Source organism: Prinia subflava, chromosome 2, assembly GCF_021018805.1.
Source record: "Prinia subflava isolate CZ2003 ecotype Zambia chromosome 2, Cam_Psub_1.2, whole genome shotgun sequence".
Classification (NCBI taxonomy): domain Eukaryota; kingdom Metazoa; phylum Chordata; class Aves; order Passeriformes; family Cisticolidae; genus Prinia; species Prinia subflava.
This window is the reverse complement of record NC_086248.1, coordinates 12051819-12070814: the sequence shown is the minus strand read 5'-3', so window position 1 is coordinate 12070814 and position 18996 is coordinate 12051819. Positions and strand designations below refer to the sequence as shown.

Sequence of the window (18996 nt, the reverse complement as noted above, 5' to 3'; positions counted from 1 at the left end):
ATGGCGAGAGTGGGGACGGTGCCTGGACAGGTGCTGTGGGATATAAGACTCTTTTCTGTGCCTTCTTGTGTATGTTCGGTGTCCCCTTTTCGTGGGGGAGGTGAGGGCGCGGGCAGGGAGCTCGGCGGAGCCCCTCGCTGCGGCCCGGCCGCCTTTGCCGCCCATTGTGTGGCCGTTGCCGCGGCGACGGCAGCAGCTGCCGGCGGCCTTGGCGGCGGCCCCGGGCGGGCCCGTGGCGCGGCCGCGGCTGAGGGCCGTGTTTGCCAACACCGGGCACACGGCCCCGGCCCGGCCTGCCCGCAACCCGGCCTGCCCGCAGCCCGCCCGGCGCAGCCAGGGACGCTCCCCGCGGGAAGCCACCCGCACACGCGTGCCCGTGGACACGCCCAGGGACTCTTCCCTTCATCGCTCCTGGCACCCGGGGTTCCCCTGGACGGGTCCCGCTGCCAGCCGGGGCCGTGGGGCTGCAGCGTCCCGCTGCCCCGGCAGCGTTTAATGCGCGCTGTCCCGGGCAGCTTGTTTCTCTCGCAGATTTACGGCAGGAGATTTGCTGCTGATGCTGACCTTTCTTCCTCCGTCCCGGGTAATGAATGTTGCTATTTAAACGCTCTGCCTTCCACAGCCCCTGTGCTTTAGGTTTTCAAAGAGTAGCAGAGTGCCCAGGGGAAGCCCTTTGTTGCCTGGCTGTGAAACCTGAATGTGGGCTCTCCTCTTGGAAGCTTGAAAGGCAGAAAATAACAGCTGGCAATAGATTTATAGAGTGTAACTTTGCCTAAATCATGTCACAGAGATAGAAAATCTGGGAAATATGGCAATCAGTGTAATGCCATGGAGCAAAATGCAGGCCAGCATCCATCCAGCAACAGCAAGGAGTGGACAAAAGTTTCCTGATAGACAGCATGTAATCACTGCAATTAAAATACTCGAAATACTCGAAGGATAATTAGCAAAAATGCCTTGGAGTCTTTAAATATACATGACCACTTTAGGATCAATATATTCTTTATCTCATATATATATACACACACATATATGTGTATTGTATTCCTTCACAATTTGAATGACCGGGAATAGAAGGCCTTTTAGTTTAAAATGGATATATTAACACCTAATTATAAGTACCACATCAAGGAGCTAGTCCACAGAAAGACTACTTTTCAGAAATAGTATGTTTTAAATGGGTCAAAAAATATAAAATAAGGAATTACACAGTTAAATACATCTTACTGAATTTCAGTCTTCAGTAATGTGGCTCATGAAAAATTCATATTCATATTATTAATCCCATTTCTCTATTTCTAAACTGAGAGAGAAGTAATTTTTTGTAACTACTCAGTTATACCAAGAAACATTCCAAGAAAGAATAAAAAGGTTGCACTAACATTTTAAAAAAGTTTTAAGATTTCAAGTAAAATGTTATTCAACATTTCTGATATGTGACAAGAATAATAATAGGAAATAGTTAGAAAACTGACACCCTGGGTTAATTTCCACTCTATTTTCTGTATCCCCACTCCTCTGTCTTGTATTGCAGAGAAATGTGTATTGGTTTAGTTGTGGATGTGAATTCAAATGAATGTAGGGTCACTTGTTTAACGCCTTAGTCTGGTGGTATACCCAGTACTATTCAGAGGCCAGACAGCCCATTAGACAAGATGATACACACTATTTCCAATACAATTATTCAATTGAAATTTGCTGAACTACAACAGGCTCCAAGTGCAGGAAGATTTTGATGTCACTATAAAGGTTGCATTATCCCACTAAAAATCCAAATCCAGTCTTTATTTTGCAATGCAGTAGAATAAAGCAATGTGTTTACATTTTGTAGATGGAGTCCTAAACACCTGTGAGATAAATTACACCAGTTTTAGCAGAAGGTTGATTTTCTATGATTTCTCCTAAATCACACGGTAGTCATAGAGTCACTGAATTATTTAGGTCAAAAAGAACATTTAAGATCAATGAGACCAACCATTAACCCTGCACTGCCAAGTCCACCACCAGACCATGGCCCCAAGTGCCACATCCACACCATATTTTAAGTACCTCCAGGGATGGTGACTCAACCACTTTCCTGGACTGCCTGTTCTGATGCTTGACGATTCTCTCCTTAAAGAAATTTTCCCTGAACTTCCCCTGGCACACCTTGAGACTGTTTCCTCTTGTACTAGTTCTTGTTACCGGGAAGAAGAAATTGAGCCTCACCTCCTTTCAGGTGGTTGTAGAGAGTGATAGGATATTCCCTGAGCCTCCTTTTCTCCAGGCTAAAGACCCTCAACTCCCTCAGCTGCTCCTTGTAAAAATTATGCTCCAGGTCCTTCACCAGCTCCATTGCCCTTCTCTGGCCTTGCTCCAGCTCCTCAATGTCTTTATTTTCATGAAGGGCCTAAAATTGAACAGAGTTTGAGGTTCACCCTCACCAGTGGTGAATACAAGGGGGTCATCCCTTTCTTAATTCTGCTGGTGACACTATTTCTAATACAAATAGTTAATTAAATTTTGCTTAATTACAACAAACTCTCACTGTAGAGAAATATCCCGGCAGGCTCCTGGTGAGCCAGTGCACTGAGCAGAACAGGGCAGTGCTGGATAAGGATAGATCTAAACAGCAAAAAGCTTTTGAGGTGGATCTCTAGCATTTCTAGAGCTCCAGTGTACATTTAGGCACTCAAAAGACAAAAACTGAAGAAAAAAAAAAAAAAATTGCATGCCCAAAAGAATTCTCAATTTTCTAAAATTTCAATTATTTTAACAGCAGGACTGTTGGTGGATACAGGGGAGATGTTTTCTGTTCAGTATCTTAAGAAATCTCTGCAATACTTCTGAGAAATGGCACAGGAGAAAATAGACACTTTTAAGGAAATGAGGCCTTAGTCTGAAATTTTCTTGTTTTGCTTGCTTTTTGTTCTTTTGTTTAATAAACTTTGATCCCAGAAGAAGCTGAACAAATAGTGATGGACGTATATGTTAAAGGAGCAGCCTGGAAGCTCTCAATATAATGTGCATGCCAGGAATATTGTCAGGCCCCCATTGACAGAGGTTTTGATTCAGGGCATTTACAACCTAAATAACAGAGGACCTCTGTCATTTAACAACTTAAAAGGATTGGTTTTGAACTGCTAATGTTCAAGCAAATGAAGAAGATGATAAAATTTCAGTCAGGTGACAAAACTCAGAAAACTTTTGTCAAATTGAAAAATATAGAAATGCATTGCTCGTTTTTATTTCTCTGGGGTTTTTTTTCTTTTTAGTCAAAATCTCTGAAGGCTCAAATTAAAAGTTTTAAGCAAAATAGAAAGGAAAAGTTATTTTATTTATGTATTCTATTTTAGCTTTTCTGTAGTTTTCGGGCTTTTTTTTTTTAATTGAACATTGACATTTTCAATAAAAATCTTTGTTTCAGTAAAAACAATTCCTATTTTCCTACTCATCATCTTGTGTGAATGTCACCAGCAGGCCTGAAACCTGTGTATGTATTCATTAGCCAAATGTGAAGCCAGGCTGGCTGCTGCTAAACACAGTGCCTCTAATTCTAGCATATTGTCTATTGCTTTCTCTGTTTCTGATGCATACACTTGACATATCAGCTAGCACAGTGCAACAGGAGCTGTTTTAGCTGCCTTTGCCAGACCCCTTCTGATTTTGCTTTGCCACTGTCCCCTTTTTTCCTTGTCCTCATCTGTCCTGTAGCTTCTTGAAGAGCTGGAGGGGAAAGTAGCCTGAAGCTGCTCGTGAAGCAAAGAGGGGCATGGCCATGTAGGGGGGTACTGTGCATTGCCTTGCAACTTTTCTGTTAGCCAGTTTATATAAAGATTTTTCACAAAAGATTTTCACAAAGAATTAGATATGTGTGCAGTTGTATTTAGCATTGAAAAAACCCCAGCTTTTATAATTCCACTGTAGCTTACTTCATTTTTCAAGAAAACCTTTAAACTGTAGGATCAACTTGAGAAACTGCCACTGAAAATTTCAATTTCTTCAGCAGCTGAAATCTACACATTCATTGTATAAGCAATGATTTGTGATGAAAGGAAATCTGCATGTAGCACCTCTTAAAATCATCAAGAAATGGGGTTTGGAGAAACATTAATCTTGTTAGATTAAAATATGAAAACTCCCTGTTTCCTCTTCCTAATTATTTCCTTCTCATCAAAACCAAAATATTGAAGAAAACAAGCATTTTAACACTACTAATGAATGCCTCAAATTTAGTTTTCAAATTTTCTATGTCGATTGTAATTAGATTTTTAAAATAAGAAATAAAGTGAACACAAGTGTATAAGGACAGTTTTGATAACAAAATGAAAGATTTCGTATAACCCGAGACAGAATTTGGGAGGTAAGGGGATTGATTATCTTTTGCTTGTTCTGACAGGAAAATGTACACATGCCACTCCTTTCAAAAGCTGGATACTGTACAGAATCCATTTCATCCTTTTCTTGCTTAGGATTTTGTTCTGGGACTGGTCTCTCCACTAAAGACTTAGATTCTCTGTGAGTTCTGTGAACTGTGTAGTGCACTTTGTGCGAGTGTCAATACTGGAGTGGGGTTTGGCACCAAATTTGCCATCCCTCTGCATTGCTTGTTTGCATAAACTTCAGTTCAGTTGTGGAACAATCCAGCTAACACTCCTGGCAGGCTGGTGGACTACCATCACTCTGAGTCCCTTTTTTTCTGCCCACACTTCTTGCTGTTTCTGGGACTGTCTGTGATTTGGTACAGACATGCTCACAATATTTTAGATATCTCTGCAAGAAAATGTTCATAAAACTTCTCCTTTGTAATTCTGACTTTCTTGGGAGGGCTATGCAGACAAGATGCAGATTGTGGGATTATGGGGCACGTTTTCATAGACATGGTGGTTTTAATCTTAGATAATCCTAGATAAAAATGAAAAGGAGCAATATGGGTTATGTCTTACTAACAAGAATACAAAATGTAAGTTGATTGGTAGCCATCAGTTGGCATGGTTGGAGTGGATCCTGGAAGAGTAAAGAAAACAGGAGTCATTCTCTAGTCTGTGACCAGCTTTTGCTCCCCTTCTTCTGCCATTTTCCTAGCCAAGAGTTTCATAAGCAGTGCTCTCTGTTAAAGCTTAGAGCAACAACTCTCTCTGGTTGCTAGCACTAAAGTGGAAATTGTGCCATGGTGTCTTCATGGCTACTCTTAACTGTAGAAGATAGGCCAAAATCGTCCATGAAATATAATCAGGCTTCCTCCATTTATTATCCTGCCATATCCTTGAGGCTGGAGCTCCCCATGATACAGACTGCTGAATGCACAATGACATCTCAGCTAAGGCTGTCAGGGTGTTACCATTCCGAATGAATTTCAGCACCCATCCAAAGTCCACATGTGGAATTAGGAAAACTGCTTCCAAACTGGACTGATTTAACCATGAACTAACTGGATCTTTGGCTTGGTAAAAAAGGAAACTTGTATAACTTCAGATAGTAACTTGCATTTGGACATAAAATTGCTTCCACAGTGAAGTAAAAGAAATTTAGAACTATTAGACAGAGTGGTGCTGAGAAAAAAAAAACCCCTACAACAATACCTTGATTTAAAAAGTATTGTTAAATATTATTCCAAACAGAGACCAGTATAATCTGTAAAACTGGGTACATTGTATTCTTTGTGTTAAGAGAAAGAAACCAGCACAGGGAAAAAGCTTTCATGGTAATTTGTGAAAACATGTGGGTTAACTAACCTTGAAGCAGAACCTTTTAAAAATCTTCTCTTTAAAGCTGCTCCTCAGAGCAAACACGCCTTTCTGAAAATCAAACAAAACAAACAAACAAACAAGACAAAACCAAAAAAGACCGGAAATGGGTTCATAATGTTTTTGTTTTGAATAGTGCCTAGACCTGCATAGCTACTTTTTAACAATATCAGAGTAAACAATTAACACATTAAATAATTTCAATATGCATTTGGAGCTAGAACAGTTGATTTGCTCTGCTTAGAGGAGTTCAGCCAGAAAGTGAACTTTTTCAGCAATCATTAGAAAAGAAATTGCTGCAGTTAGAGAATAAACTGGAGACTAAAAAAACCAAAAAACGCCTTTTTTTTTTTTTTGCGTCAGTGGTGTAGGAAGAATGCTGCAAGTCCCTCCAAAATTCCTTCTTTGTAGATGCTGGATAGTCATGTAACAATTTACCCTTGGAAAGTTGATAACAGAGTGAGGCTGCTGCAGGAGCAGAGCAGGGACTAGTTGTGACCTCTGTTTCACATTCTGTTTTGTGTCCTTGCACTAGAAGGACTTCGCTGCAATGGGCTTTTCTCCGACACCTGCAGCAGCTCCAAAAGGAACCTGATGCAGCAGGATGGCAGCCAAAGAGGCTGTAGGTCCATGTGTCTTCCCTGCTACCAGAGCAAGAGGTCATGTAGACATTAATATACTCCATCTTGTCAGGCAGTGGTGGAACAGAGCTTGTCAGGCCTTGATGTGCCTTTTATGGTCACATGGCACCACCACTGCTGAGATTTGGGCTTATAAAAAATCCTTGCATGGATCTTGTTAAAAGACTTGTGTAAATTCTATCCTATCCTATCCTATCCTATCCTATCCTATCCTATCCTATCCTATCCTATCCTATCCTATCCTATCCTATCCTATCCTATCCTATCCTATCCTATCCTATCCTATCCTATCCTATCCTATCCTATCCTTTTTTACACTGTGACAATCAGTGATGTTATTTTGCTGTAGCATTTTTCCTTCACAAAACAAAAAGACACATATACATTCCCTGCCCTCCCTCAAAATCACTCCTTGGGAAAAAATGAAAGGAGTAGAAAAAACTGTCCAAGGTAGTCTCCCCAAGACTGCAAGAATCCTTCTGACTGAGCTCACAAATTCATCTTGTGAGAGACTTAAGATTTAGCCTTGACACATGGATGAAGGTGTATTTGATAACAGCAGTAACAGCAATTAAAATATGTATTATACCATGATCTAGTATTATTTTTGATTTGGAAGGTAGTCCAACTGCTTCTGTGAAGCCAATTTTTCTCCCCTTCCCTTTTCACTGCTTTACTGAAACCACCAAATGTGAAGTATTAGGTTGATTTGGGGTAGATTTTTTTGGTTGTGTGGGGATTTTCTTTATTGTGCTTCTAGAATAAACCTTCCTACAGAAACTTCTGAAGAATTAATTCTCCCTTGAAGCCAAGTATTTGAAACCCTCTTGTTAGTCTAACAGGTGAGCCTACTCTTGTAAGCCCTGGGTCTTTTAAGAGAAGCTTCTTCTTCAGTGTTTGAGTCGCTGGTGAATAGCTCACTGCAGCTCTGTTTATATAGACATATGGTGAGAAGAACACTAATACAGTTGTCTGTGCACAACTGTAACAAACAATCTGCTTATTGTGTATTTTTTTAGGCAACACTTCATGCTGTCTAACAGGTGGCCCCAAGTTACAATAGGCACACTGTCGGGGTAGAACAAACCCCATTTACGCAAGAGCCTTGACTGGAGATAGTGACTAAGACAGCCTGCAAAATCAACCTTAGAACATGATTGTTTAAAACACTGTAAATGCCACGAGCCTCCAATGAATATGAGCCCTGCCTTTTACATCCTCCTGTTGCCCTTAATCTGTCTCAAGGCCAGTAGAGTTAATTCCACCCAATGAAAAAATGTCAAGCAACATTTAAAAATCTCTCACATATTATATGTCTCAAGTTTATGTGTATAATGCAGTATTATGATGCATTATGTATCATAATGATTTATGTAAAAATGGAAGTTATTTCCATTTAAACTTCTATTTCATGTTTTCAGTTTGTTAGGAACATGATTTCACCTGTAATCTGAGTTTGTAAATGTTGTACACTACACTTATTTCAGACATATTGAGGCACAAGTTAGTCCATGTTCACTGCAAAGGGGATAAGGTAAATAATTCAGCTTTTCTCTAAAGATATACTGGTACTATGTTGCTCACTTCATTCTCTTTTGTGACCTTTTCCTCAGGAATTTCCTTCTCATTCACTTTTTAGTTGCTAAAATTTTCTTCTTTGGATATGCAGTCCTGGAACATTTTAATTTTACTAGTTCTGCAGGAATTTGATGTTTATGGTTGTGGTCTGTCTTATTTTTAAAGTTTATTTTTATTATTATTTTTTATTTTTATTCTGTAGCATTCCCCTGGTGAAGAGAGAAATTGTCAGGACAGCATTTCTTTGAAGTTTCTTTAGCTCTGGTTTTGACACAACACTTGATTCAGCTGTCCTTGCTTTTATAGAAGTGAGTCAAGTTCCATGTGAAAATCACAAATGGAAGTGGGGTGGTAAATGGACAGTCCTATCAACCCTGTAAAGGTGGCACAAATATCTGCATAGTAAAGTGGGCAGTAATTTATGTAACATGCAGAAAAGTACCAGCATTCCCAGACTTTGCTATATCTCAATTAACCTCAGTTATATGTATATTCCAAGACAATCTTCTAGGGTGTCTCAGCAGCCCATGATGAGACATAGGCACCCCTAGAAGGGAATTCACCTCATACCTAGGAATGCCATCTCTCCTTTGACAAAAAGGAGTTCCAAGTAGATTAATGCCTAGCTTCTAGTAGCACTAAGATGAGACCAATGTCACCCATTTAAAATTAATATCTGAAAATAATCAACTTTTTTTTGGCAAGCAGGACTAGTAAAAGGATTATTCCTCTGTCTTGCCAGTTGTGAAATTTCACCTGAAATCCTGGGTTGAGTTTTGAGCCTCTCAGAGCAAGAAGGACATTGAGGGGCTGAAGTGTGTCCAGAGAAGGGCAGTGGAGCTGAAGGGTGAAGGGTCTGGAGCACAGGTCTGATGAGGAGCAGCTGAGGGAGCTGGGGATCTTCAGCCTGAGGAAAAGGAGGCTCAGGGGAGGCCGTATCATTCTATACAATCACCTGAAAGGAGGCTGTAGCCTCATGGGGTTCAGGCTCTTCTCCCAGGTAGCAAGTAATAGGACAAGAAGAAACAGTCTCCGCATGTGTCAAGGGAGATTTAGGTTGGATATTAGGAAAAAATTATTCATGGTAAGGGTTGTCAAGCACCGGGAAAGGCTGCCCAGGGAAGTGGTTGCCTCCATCCCTGGACTTAGTTAAGAGATGTGTAGATACAGCACTTGGGGACATGGTTTACTGGTGGACTTGGCAGTGATAGGTTAATGGTTGGACTTGATGATGTCAAAACTTCTTTCCTCCCTAAGTGATTCTATAAGCCTATTTGTGAGACGATGTCTTCCCTCAAAAGGTGTTTTGCTTCAATTCTGTCAGATGCTGAGCACTTTCTGAATTGCTTGAGTTTTGCAAGATTTGACCATACTGACTTTCATTGCTTTTTCTTTGAAGGAATAAAGCACCTTGATAACTTGGATAAAAAATTATTTAGTCAAGGTTTGGATGTGTTTCACCCTTCTGGTGAGATACTGGCTTTCATCTTACGATGATCAGTTTCTAAGGTTACTTGCTGAAAGTATTCACATTTTTTTCCCTTCAGCTTCTTCATCCCACTCCCATCCCTTTTGCAAAATATGGGAGCATTTTGATGCATACCCATGTTTTCTCATCAGACAATATCTGGATGGGATTACACAGAGCCTGAACCAAATCTCACAAAGTCAGTGGAAAAATTCCAGTGATTTCAGTGGTATTTGAGTGAAGCTGCTAGTATGCTAATTAATGAGGATACCTTGCTTAATTTAAAAGAATAGACACCTTAGGCATCCTGTCTGGAGCACTTCAAATAATCTACTGGGAAATTGTGAAGCAACCTAGCTCTATTGAACATCATTGTACACATGCACATCTTGCAGAGTTAGGGCATAGGACAAGCTAAAACTTCATTAATGATCAGGTTTTGAACTCTTACAGACTATAGATAATTCAGGAATACAATTCCGCAGTCAAACCCAAGGGACAAGTCTTCATTTACCTTCTTATACAAACTCAGTTTTTTAAGATGTTTACCATAAAGGGTGTCTGAGATTGTGGATTGAAATGAAAAAGAAAACCATAAAAAGAAATAATCTCACATTAAGTGTTTGTGTTTGTATGCTTGGATGACTGAAAAAGTGAATTTTCTAGAACCTGGACAGACTTTCTAAACACCACTATGGTTGCATGGAAGAAGATCTAAAGTTCATCAAGTCCAGAATCCCGTCTTTAGCAGTGGCCAATATCAGATAAAGATATAAAGACACTCTGCCCCAATATTATGTCTTTTTCTGGCCTCTAGCAGGTTAAGATTGTCTTCCAAGTCTGAGATTAAATGGCTCCTCTAGCAGATATGTAGACAGGTAGACAGGTAGACAGACAGACAGACAGACAGATAGATAGATAGATAGATAGATAGATAGATAGATAGATAGATATGGCTATACTGAGTTACCTAAAATGGTTTTATTCAGATTCTTCTGGCTACCACTGATCTCTAATGCATAAAATATTGTTCTGTGATTTCCTTATATCATGAAAGAGAACAAAATAAATGCATGTAAAGATCAATCCTTGTTCGATTCTTGTTGGTTCTATCTATTCTAGTGAACTTACAGATGCCAGAGCCATTAGAGAAGCTAGGTAATTTATTCTGACAAACATTTGCTTGCACAACTTTGATCAAGGCCAATAAACAGTCCATTGCCAGGCAAATTTCATGAGTCTGAACAGGCCAGGAACCTCTCTCAAAATGTAGTTTGGATGTGACTCTCTTGTTCTAAACGTGAAAAAGTTTAATAGCATAATCCTTTCCAGACCACACCAGTTGGCCTTTGGGCCAAGGAATGAGCCTTTAACTTATCAGTAGGGATGTTCTCAGTCATTTCCTGCGTCAGCATGTGCTGTAATCTGAGTTTGCATGATCTGAAAAAATGTTTCCTTGGCTTCAGAGTATAACTATTACACGAATCACAACCGAGGGTTTTGAGGTTTTTTATTTCTCCTGATGCCATTATAACTTTTTTTGTCCTTCCCAGGAAGAGTAAAAATACAATCATGGCAAAAAGATTAGGAGTTTATTTAGGACAGTTTATATATATTTTCATATTTTCAGTTAACAAAAAAAGGGTACTTTTTTTTTGTAGTGGTCTATTTAATGTCGTCTAATAATCTGGGTCCAACAGTATGTTTTATGCAGAATTATTTTTTTACTCATTTAAACCTCAAGCCAGCATTTAAAAACTAATTTCTCTAATACAAGCAACTTCAAGCGATTAAATGAGAAAAATGAATGTGCTTTTCAGTATGGCCTTGTGCTTTTTAGTGTAGGGGGCAAGACTGCAAAGCTGACAAATCTCCACAGGTGACTCTTCCAGCCTTTGCTCAAGTGAGAGTGTTTATCTTAGGTGCTCTACAACCTGATACACAAAGGAATGAGAGAACTGAGCAGGGAGAAAGCAGAGCCTTGGATGGGTCTGTGTGGGACATCAAAAGTTGTGTATGCTTACAAATGGCAATTTTAATGAGTGCCATGTGGTTTTGGTACTTGCAAAATGATACCTTTCCTTCTGTAATTATAAGTTACAAACCCCATGGATTCATCAGCTAATCAAAGAGGAGAATGCAGTCAGTGATGCAGCAGAACTGGAAGCATCTTGTGAAAGATACCAAAGTGATGTCAGCCAACATATTGAACAGTTTCCCTAGAGAACTAGCAGGATTTCAGTTTCTATATCATTGGATAAACAAAAATTTGAAGTCAATGTGACATTTTAGCACTCCCTGAATGCCTTTGAGATTGCTCTGAATTTGCACCTTACTTGAACTTACAGTTTAAATGCTTGGTAAACTCAAGTAAGTGCCAAGGTGCCGTTATCCACTGGAGAGAAGCAGATGCCTTTTGAGCCTTCCAAAGGAGAATGGAAGGCTTTTTTTATTAACTTCTAGAGCATCACACTCAGATAACAATGGTTAGCACTGATCCTTTGTGAATACAATTCCGTGCTCTGTAAAATCACTTCAGCCTCTTACCACTGAAAAGAAAACAAATGGAAACAGAAATAAAACTCTTCCTCCTTTGAGTCCTGCTGTAATTTCTGACAGCTGCATAAGGCAGCTGTTGTTGGGAGGAAGAATTAATGCTAAACTCAAAAAGTTCAGATGGTGTAAGCTCAATGTCTTTGCCGTATGTTTGAGGAAGAATGATGCACCTGAGGCACTTCTGAGTGCAGGCATCTGCTTTACAGTCTGTTACATTCATAATAGCTCAGTCTAGCAGGGGTCACAAGCTCCTCAATTGCTGCTAGTGCCCTAGGGCTGTCATTTTTAAAGTTCTTCAGCTTTTAAATGTGACACCAGAAGGCCTTTTATAAACATCTGTGTGTGTTTGTATGTGTATGTATATATATATCTACATGTCTGTATACTTAATTATCTTCCAATAACTAGTTCGAAGATAGAACCAAAATAACTTTTATTCCAAAAGGATAATTATAAGTCATTCTATGAATTAAGGAAAGTCAGTGTCAGCAGTTACTGTCCTGTCTGCCCTGGAGGGTATTTTCTGTCTTTAAGAGTGAACTGAGGTGCAATAAAGGCAGCACTTTCTTTCTGCAAGATGGATAGCTTCCTTTTATAGGTTTACACTAGCACCTCTTGTCCTTAAAATAAATTTTGCATTTTAAAATACATGCTTTAATTTAGCTTCTGGAAAATGTTTTATTGCCTCTACATGGGAAATCAAAGTAATTTTTCAAGTTCTGTACAACATATTGCTCTGTAGCAGGAAGGCTGAATCTCGACATCTCTGTTTAGTGTAATTGAAAAATACTTACATTTTCTTTCTCACTTCTCAGCCTTTCCTATAATTAACATAGCTGCAATATTGCCACAGTGTTTTCAAGACTGTGTCATCTTCCATAGTCAGATAGAAATTTTGAAAGACAAATTAGCAGGTTAAACCTGTACTTTGTGGAGTGATGGATGTAGCAGAAGGATGGGTGCTGTGCCTTTGGGGTGGCTCCATTCCTTCATTTGTGAGACTACCTGTGTCTTCAGAAAGATGACAAACACACAACAACAACATTAACCACATTAGTCACAAGTAAAATACGTATGGAGCAAGGTTAAGAGTGTTCTTGAGTGGGAGTTTGAAGGCATCTGCACAGCCATTGTGTGTACCAGGCAGGGGTGTGCTCTGTACTGGCTGATCCTGGCAGCTACTGGACTTCCCTGTCTTTTCCAAGGGTCAGCCCAGTTCCGAGCTACTGTGTCTACCTCAAGTGGCTTTTGCAAGGGCAGATTCTGCCTGTATTCCATCAATTGTTCTTACACTTTTTGGGAGAGAATGCCATTATTCTTTCCCTTTTTTTGAGTACAACACCTTCAATCTATATTTCACTCTGTCTCTGTTTTCCTGCAAGTTTTCTTCTCTCTCTGCATTATTCTGATACATCTTGGGATATGGTGATTTTTGTTTGTTCGTTTAGTTGGTTTGGCTTTTCTAGTGTGGGATTTTTTGAATGTGTGTTTTCTTTGATTGTTTTTACTATTTTTCTCACTTAATATTTTGATACTTTTATTTTTATTTTCCTTCCTCATTTCTCCACCCTTTATTTTTTTCTCCCCATCCTGTTTCCTGCTTTATGTGCCTTGCTCCCTTTCCACATATTTTTCCTATATCTTTGCTCTGAAAAGGCCACCTAAGGTTGCCCTGCTGTGGTACAGCCTCCCCAGCTTCCCTTGGAGTGAAACAATATTTTCCCTGTGCTCTGAGGTCTGTGGTTCAAACACTCTCTCTTTTGCCTACCTAATGGGGTGAGAACCAACCCTATCCATAGCAGACTATTTGTCCCTTGAGTATTATGCTTCTGTGTGATCTTCTGAGAAGTCTAACACTGGATGTTGTCTAAGAGAATGATAGCATTTATTAAAAATGGTCCAAAAGGCAGAAATCATAAACCACGGAAACATGCTATAAAAATGAAACACACAGAAAAAGGCTCTTTTAAGATGCTGTTTGTAGTCCTAGAAATGTGGTTACTGAAGAAGATGATATAAGTCATAGAAACACTCATTCTTAGAAATCACAGCTGGCCTTCTACCTTGGGAGCTGACAGAGCTAGAAAATGAACAAGAACAACTTCCCAGACCCTCATCCTTCAACTATTTCTTTCCATAGGAATCATTCTCCCTCCTATTTTACTGGGCCCACCCTTCCTAGCTCATACTCTTCAATAATGTATATCTTTTTTTGGCATCTAGAAATTTTATATCCACTTCATTGATTTCTTTAATATCTGATTTCACGCAGAAACCATTCCTGCCTTGAAATAGAAGGGGCAACGTTGTCCATGTGCAGAGTCTGGGGAATGAGATACAGGAGAGCAGCACTGCAGAAAGGGACCTGCAGGTCCTGGTTGGTACAAAGTTGGACATGAGCCAGCAGTGCCCTGGAAGCCAGGAGGGCCAACCCTGTCCTGGGGACACGAGGCACAGCATGGCCAGCCTGGCAAGGGAGGGGATTGTCCCCTCTGCTCTGGGCCGGGGCAACCTCACCTCGAGTGCTGGGGGCAGTTTTGGGTGCCACGGTATAGGAAAGACATTAAACTGTTGGAGAGCATCCAAAAGGGGACCACCAGGATGGTGAAGGGCCTTGAGGGGAAGCTGTGTGAGGAGTGACTGAGGTCACTTGGTCTGTTCAGCCTGGAGGAGACTGAGGGGAGACCTCACTGCAGCCTTCAACATCCTCACAGGGAGAAGGAGAGGGGCAGACACTGGTCTCTTCTCTGTGGTGACCCTGGGCAGGACTCAAGGAAATGGCCTGAAGCTGAATGGGGGGAAGTTTAGGTTGGATATCAGGAAAACATTTTTCACCCAGAGGGTGGTTGGGCTCTGGAACCGGCTCCCTGGGGAAGTGGTCACAGAGTTCAAGAATTGTTTGGATAATGCCCTTAGATACATGGTGTGACTCTTGGGGTGTCCTTTGCACGGCTAGAAGTTGGACTTGATGATCCTGATGAGTTACCTCCAACTCCCCACATCCTATGACTCTAAGTAGGTGTTATTAACCAACATTTCTTTTTTGCACCAAGAGCTGCAGTGGTTGATTTAGTGGCTCTACATATCCCAGCACCAGCTGCATTTTGATTGCTTCGTGTGTTATCTGATTGCTGGACACCTTGTGATCCTTTACAACAATCACAGGTGCTTTAAGCAATAACATAGCAGTCACGTTAAACCTCTACAGAAGTAGAATACATAGGAAATATTCCGGAAACAGGAATTTAGCAGCAAGGCATCCATTTTTCACCCATGTGGGAAAGCTAAAATTGTAACCTGTGTGTAAGAGGCTGAATTAATACATAGTTATATTTTTGGCAATTTTAATGTAAATTACTGCTGAACAGTCTCCTCTTTCCCCCCCTTTTTCTTTTTCAAAACATGGAGTAGATTTTTTCTCCCTCCTCACTCTTTTTTTTTTTTTTTTTTTTTTTTTTTTTTTTGCTAAATACCTTGATAGGCTACTGGTAATCTACCACTAATCCTTTCTCCTCAGTACACACATAAAGAAATAAAAGATGCCAGTTTGTGGCTTAGCTGCATTCAGGAAAACTTCCGTATTGCTGCCAAGAACTGCCATCTGCCACCTACAAGCGCAGGTGCCAGGGAGTCTCCTCTGCACACAAAGCATAATAATATAACACAAAGGACCAATGTGCACTAATAATTGCTAAACACACAGAAAGAGGGGCCAGAACATTTTTATGAAAGTTTACTTAGTCTGTGGAGATTTGCATACAGATGGCTAGGTCAGGGTGCTGTGTATGCTGCCTGGGCCACTGTGGGGTAGGGCTGCCTTCAAGCAGCCTTTATAAGCACACACGGCTTTTACTATAGCATAGTGTTGTGGAGAGACCTCATTCTGCACACACTGAATAGTCATTCAAGTAGCTTGCTTTGAAATGAGAAAAGACCTTGGATGGGGGGAAAAAAAGCAAATTCTTTTCTTTGTGAGACAGAGGAGGAGTGTTGGGAAAGAGGCCAGAGGACTTAAAGAATGTGGGTTAGCAACCAGGAATTAGAGGAAAGTTTCTGTGGAGACACACAATTAGATATGTGGCATTCACCCCTCTCCTTCTAGTGGGCAACAAGAGCAAGCACATTTCAAAGGGTTCATCATCTGCATGAAACAAGGATAGGGGGAAGAAAAAGCACCCTAATTTTTAAAGTATAAAGCAAAGTGTAACTGTCTTAAAATAAAACAAACCCAGAGGTTAAGCAGCAAGAAATTTCCCTTAGACTACAAGCATGAAGACACAAACCCTGAATTTAGTGCATTTCCTTTGTGTATGTGTGAATCTGAAGCTGTACATATGTGTTCATACATACACATGAAGGTGCCTTCTGATATATTTAGATATTTTAAATTTGAAGTCATTGCTATAAGGATTAGTTTGTCACAAATTTATGGAACTTTTTTTTTTTCTCTCTCTAAAATATCCAGGACTTACTGACCACAAGATCCAGAAAGATGCTACCTTGTGTAGAATATTTCTGGCAGGTATCAATATTTAGTTACCAGCATAGTAGGTATCTTTACAAACACTGTATGTGAATAGAGGGTGATTTTTCAAAGGTGCTCTCATCTTTTATGGATTTTCAAGTATAACTTATCATAAATTTTGCCTTTGAAACAGTTCTCTGCCCTAGGTGTGTGGTTCAGTTTCTTCCTTGCTTTTTTCAGCCTGATGATTTCATCACACCTGTAAATGAGATGCTGATTCTGAAAGAAAAGAGAATTAGTTGTCTGGGCTGTCCACCCATCTCAGTGGAAAAATAAAAATCAGTTGATTTTCTTCCTGTTCCTTACCAGAGATTCTTAAAAAAAAAAAAAAAAAAAAAAAAAAAAAAAAAAAAAACCCACAAAACAAAACAAAACAAACATAAATTATTGCACATGCTATATTTCTTCAAATATTTAATCTTTTGATAGGTCATTTCAGAAACTAGTAATATAGCTTCAAAAGATAGTACAATTAGATGAGTGTGTCTGGAGGTGAAAATCACATAATCTTACATTTTCAAAACTCTGTATAGATTCATGACATAGAATTTAAGTACTTGGCTATCAACGGATTCAAAAACCTTGCAAAGTCTCTGTGAGGTAAAAATATAAAAACATGCTTTAGAGGAAAAGAGCAACATATAGGCTTGCCCAAGGTCACAGAGGAAGTCTAAGAGAGGTAAGAATTGAATCCTAGTCCCCTGAGTACCAAGGCAATTCTGTATCCATTATCATTCATCCTACTTTGAGAGTTGCTAATTGATTTTGACTGCTTAGCATGAGCTCTTTAAAGGGGCCTGATTTTCAGGGCTGTTTGTCTCCTGCAGAATGTGGGGCTGAGGTCTGGGGCACGATGAAAAGGGCAGCAGCAGCGGAGAGGCTTTTCCAGGGTTTTGATTCCTGCAGGGGTGGGTGCTTCCTCCCTGCCTCCCCTTGTGCTCATCTTGTGCCTGCAGTGTGTTTCCTTCAGCCTTGGCTCTGCACCAGCTTCTCTTGGGGTTCTCACTGCCTCTGCTGTGCTTTCAGTAGCCTGAGATTTGCAGTTCTGCCCTTAGAACTGGTTCTGCCAGGAGCATTGCTTCCTGTAGGCTTCCAGAAGTTAGCAGCAGTGTAAACTGTAATCATACACGAACTCCAAGGAGAGAGATTTTTCTGTCCCAAACACTTCATCTCAGATTTTGTATGTCGTGCCAAGGATTCTCAGAGTCTATGCTTGGTTACTGTGTTAGCATGTCCATCCTTTGACATAAATCATCTGTTATTTACATAAAATTGCAGCCTTAAAAGGCAAAATAAACCTCAAATATTTGCATGCACTAAAACCACCAATACTTCAATTTTCTTATTTGCCCAAAGTAAGAGATTTTCATTTGACCTGCATTTGTGACATTGTGCTGTCTTAAGGCATTGTGGCTGCACAGCCTGTCATATTGTCCTTTCCCAAAGCAAACCTCCACCTCTCCCCTCAGCACAGGAATTCCCCTTTCATGACAGTTCATGTACAATTAGGGTGTAGAGGTAGATCCAGCAGACAGAGAGCAACCAAGTGGGAGGTCTCCAATAATTCAGCAGCAGTCTGCAGCTGCTCACCAGGTATGTTCTAGCAGCTGATTTAGGATCTAACACAGTGGATGCCAAGCTGGAGCCTTAGTTACACATTTAACTTGATCTTCTCTTTGAACATGTTTCTCCTTTTGTGTAGGGCTACCATATAAATCCTGGCTAGAACGAGGATGGGTACAGGAGCAGAGATCTTTTTGGTAGTCATATACTTAAGTGACAGCATGACTATGGTGGAGTACAATAGTATCTATTTTCTTAAATGTAGGATTTATAATGCCTTTCATAAGCCTTCTGGGCAAATTAGGAAAAAAATAATAAGTTAGCAATGGATAGAATCCAGGTTCCTAAATACCAAACACTGCAAAATTTCCATATAAATTATCCCTTCAGGAGCTGAGTTTTGCTTTGAATGCCTTCTTGGTCTATGAGGTCTGAAATTATGCCAGTCTGAGGGAGTTCCAGATATTTTCCATAAAGGTTGCTTTCCAAAATCTTTGAAAGCAATCACAGAATGTCCAAGAATGTCCTAACCACTGTCCTTCTGAGCAGGAGGACAGTGGTTAGGAGGACTGTCCAGGAGGAGTGTCCTCCTGGTTGCTCTCCCATAGTGGTAGGTCTGAGTTGGTTTGGTTCCCTGCAACTACTTCAGCAAGTGTCAGAGAGCTAATGTGGAAATTATTTTAAAGCAAATGTTTATTGCAAGTAATTAAAAACCATAAAGATTTTAAGATTCAGCTCCCCAAGAAGTTTTATGTCCTTGATAAAACCCAGAATCATTAGCTAAACTTTGAGACTAAGAGCTCAGGAATTAAATTAATGAAATTGAAATGAAATTAAATAAAAGCTCCTCTTCAATGCCTTTAAGTGAAACCTCGACCTCACTCAAATCAGTAAGGTGGCCACTGACAGCTACAGAATTAGAATTTCCACTTCTTTGCT

The 18996-nt window shown here is 40.1% G+C and overlaps 1 protein-coding gene across 1 annotated transcript in view; it reads left to right on the top strand.

Moving 5' to 3' along the window:
* The window catches only part of LOC134547828 (AT-rich interactive domain-containing protein 1A-like), a 33977-nt gene continuing 14981 nt past the window's right edge, over window positions 1-18996 (top strand). The window contains exon 1 of the mRNA XM_063391940.1: window positions 1-583. Coding sequence (XP_063248010.1) covers window positions 1-583 — 583 coding nt within the window. The remainder of the gene's footprint in view (window positions 584-18996) is intronic.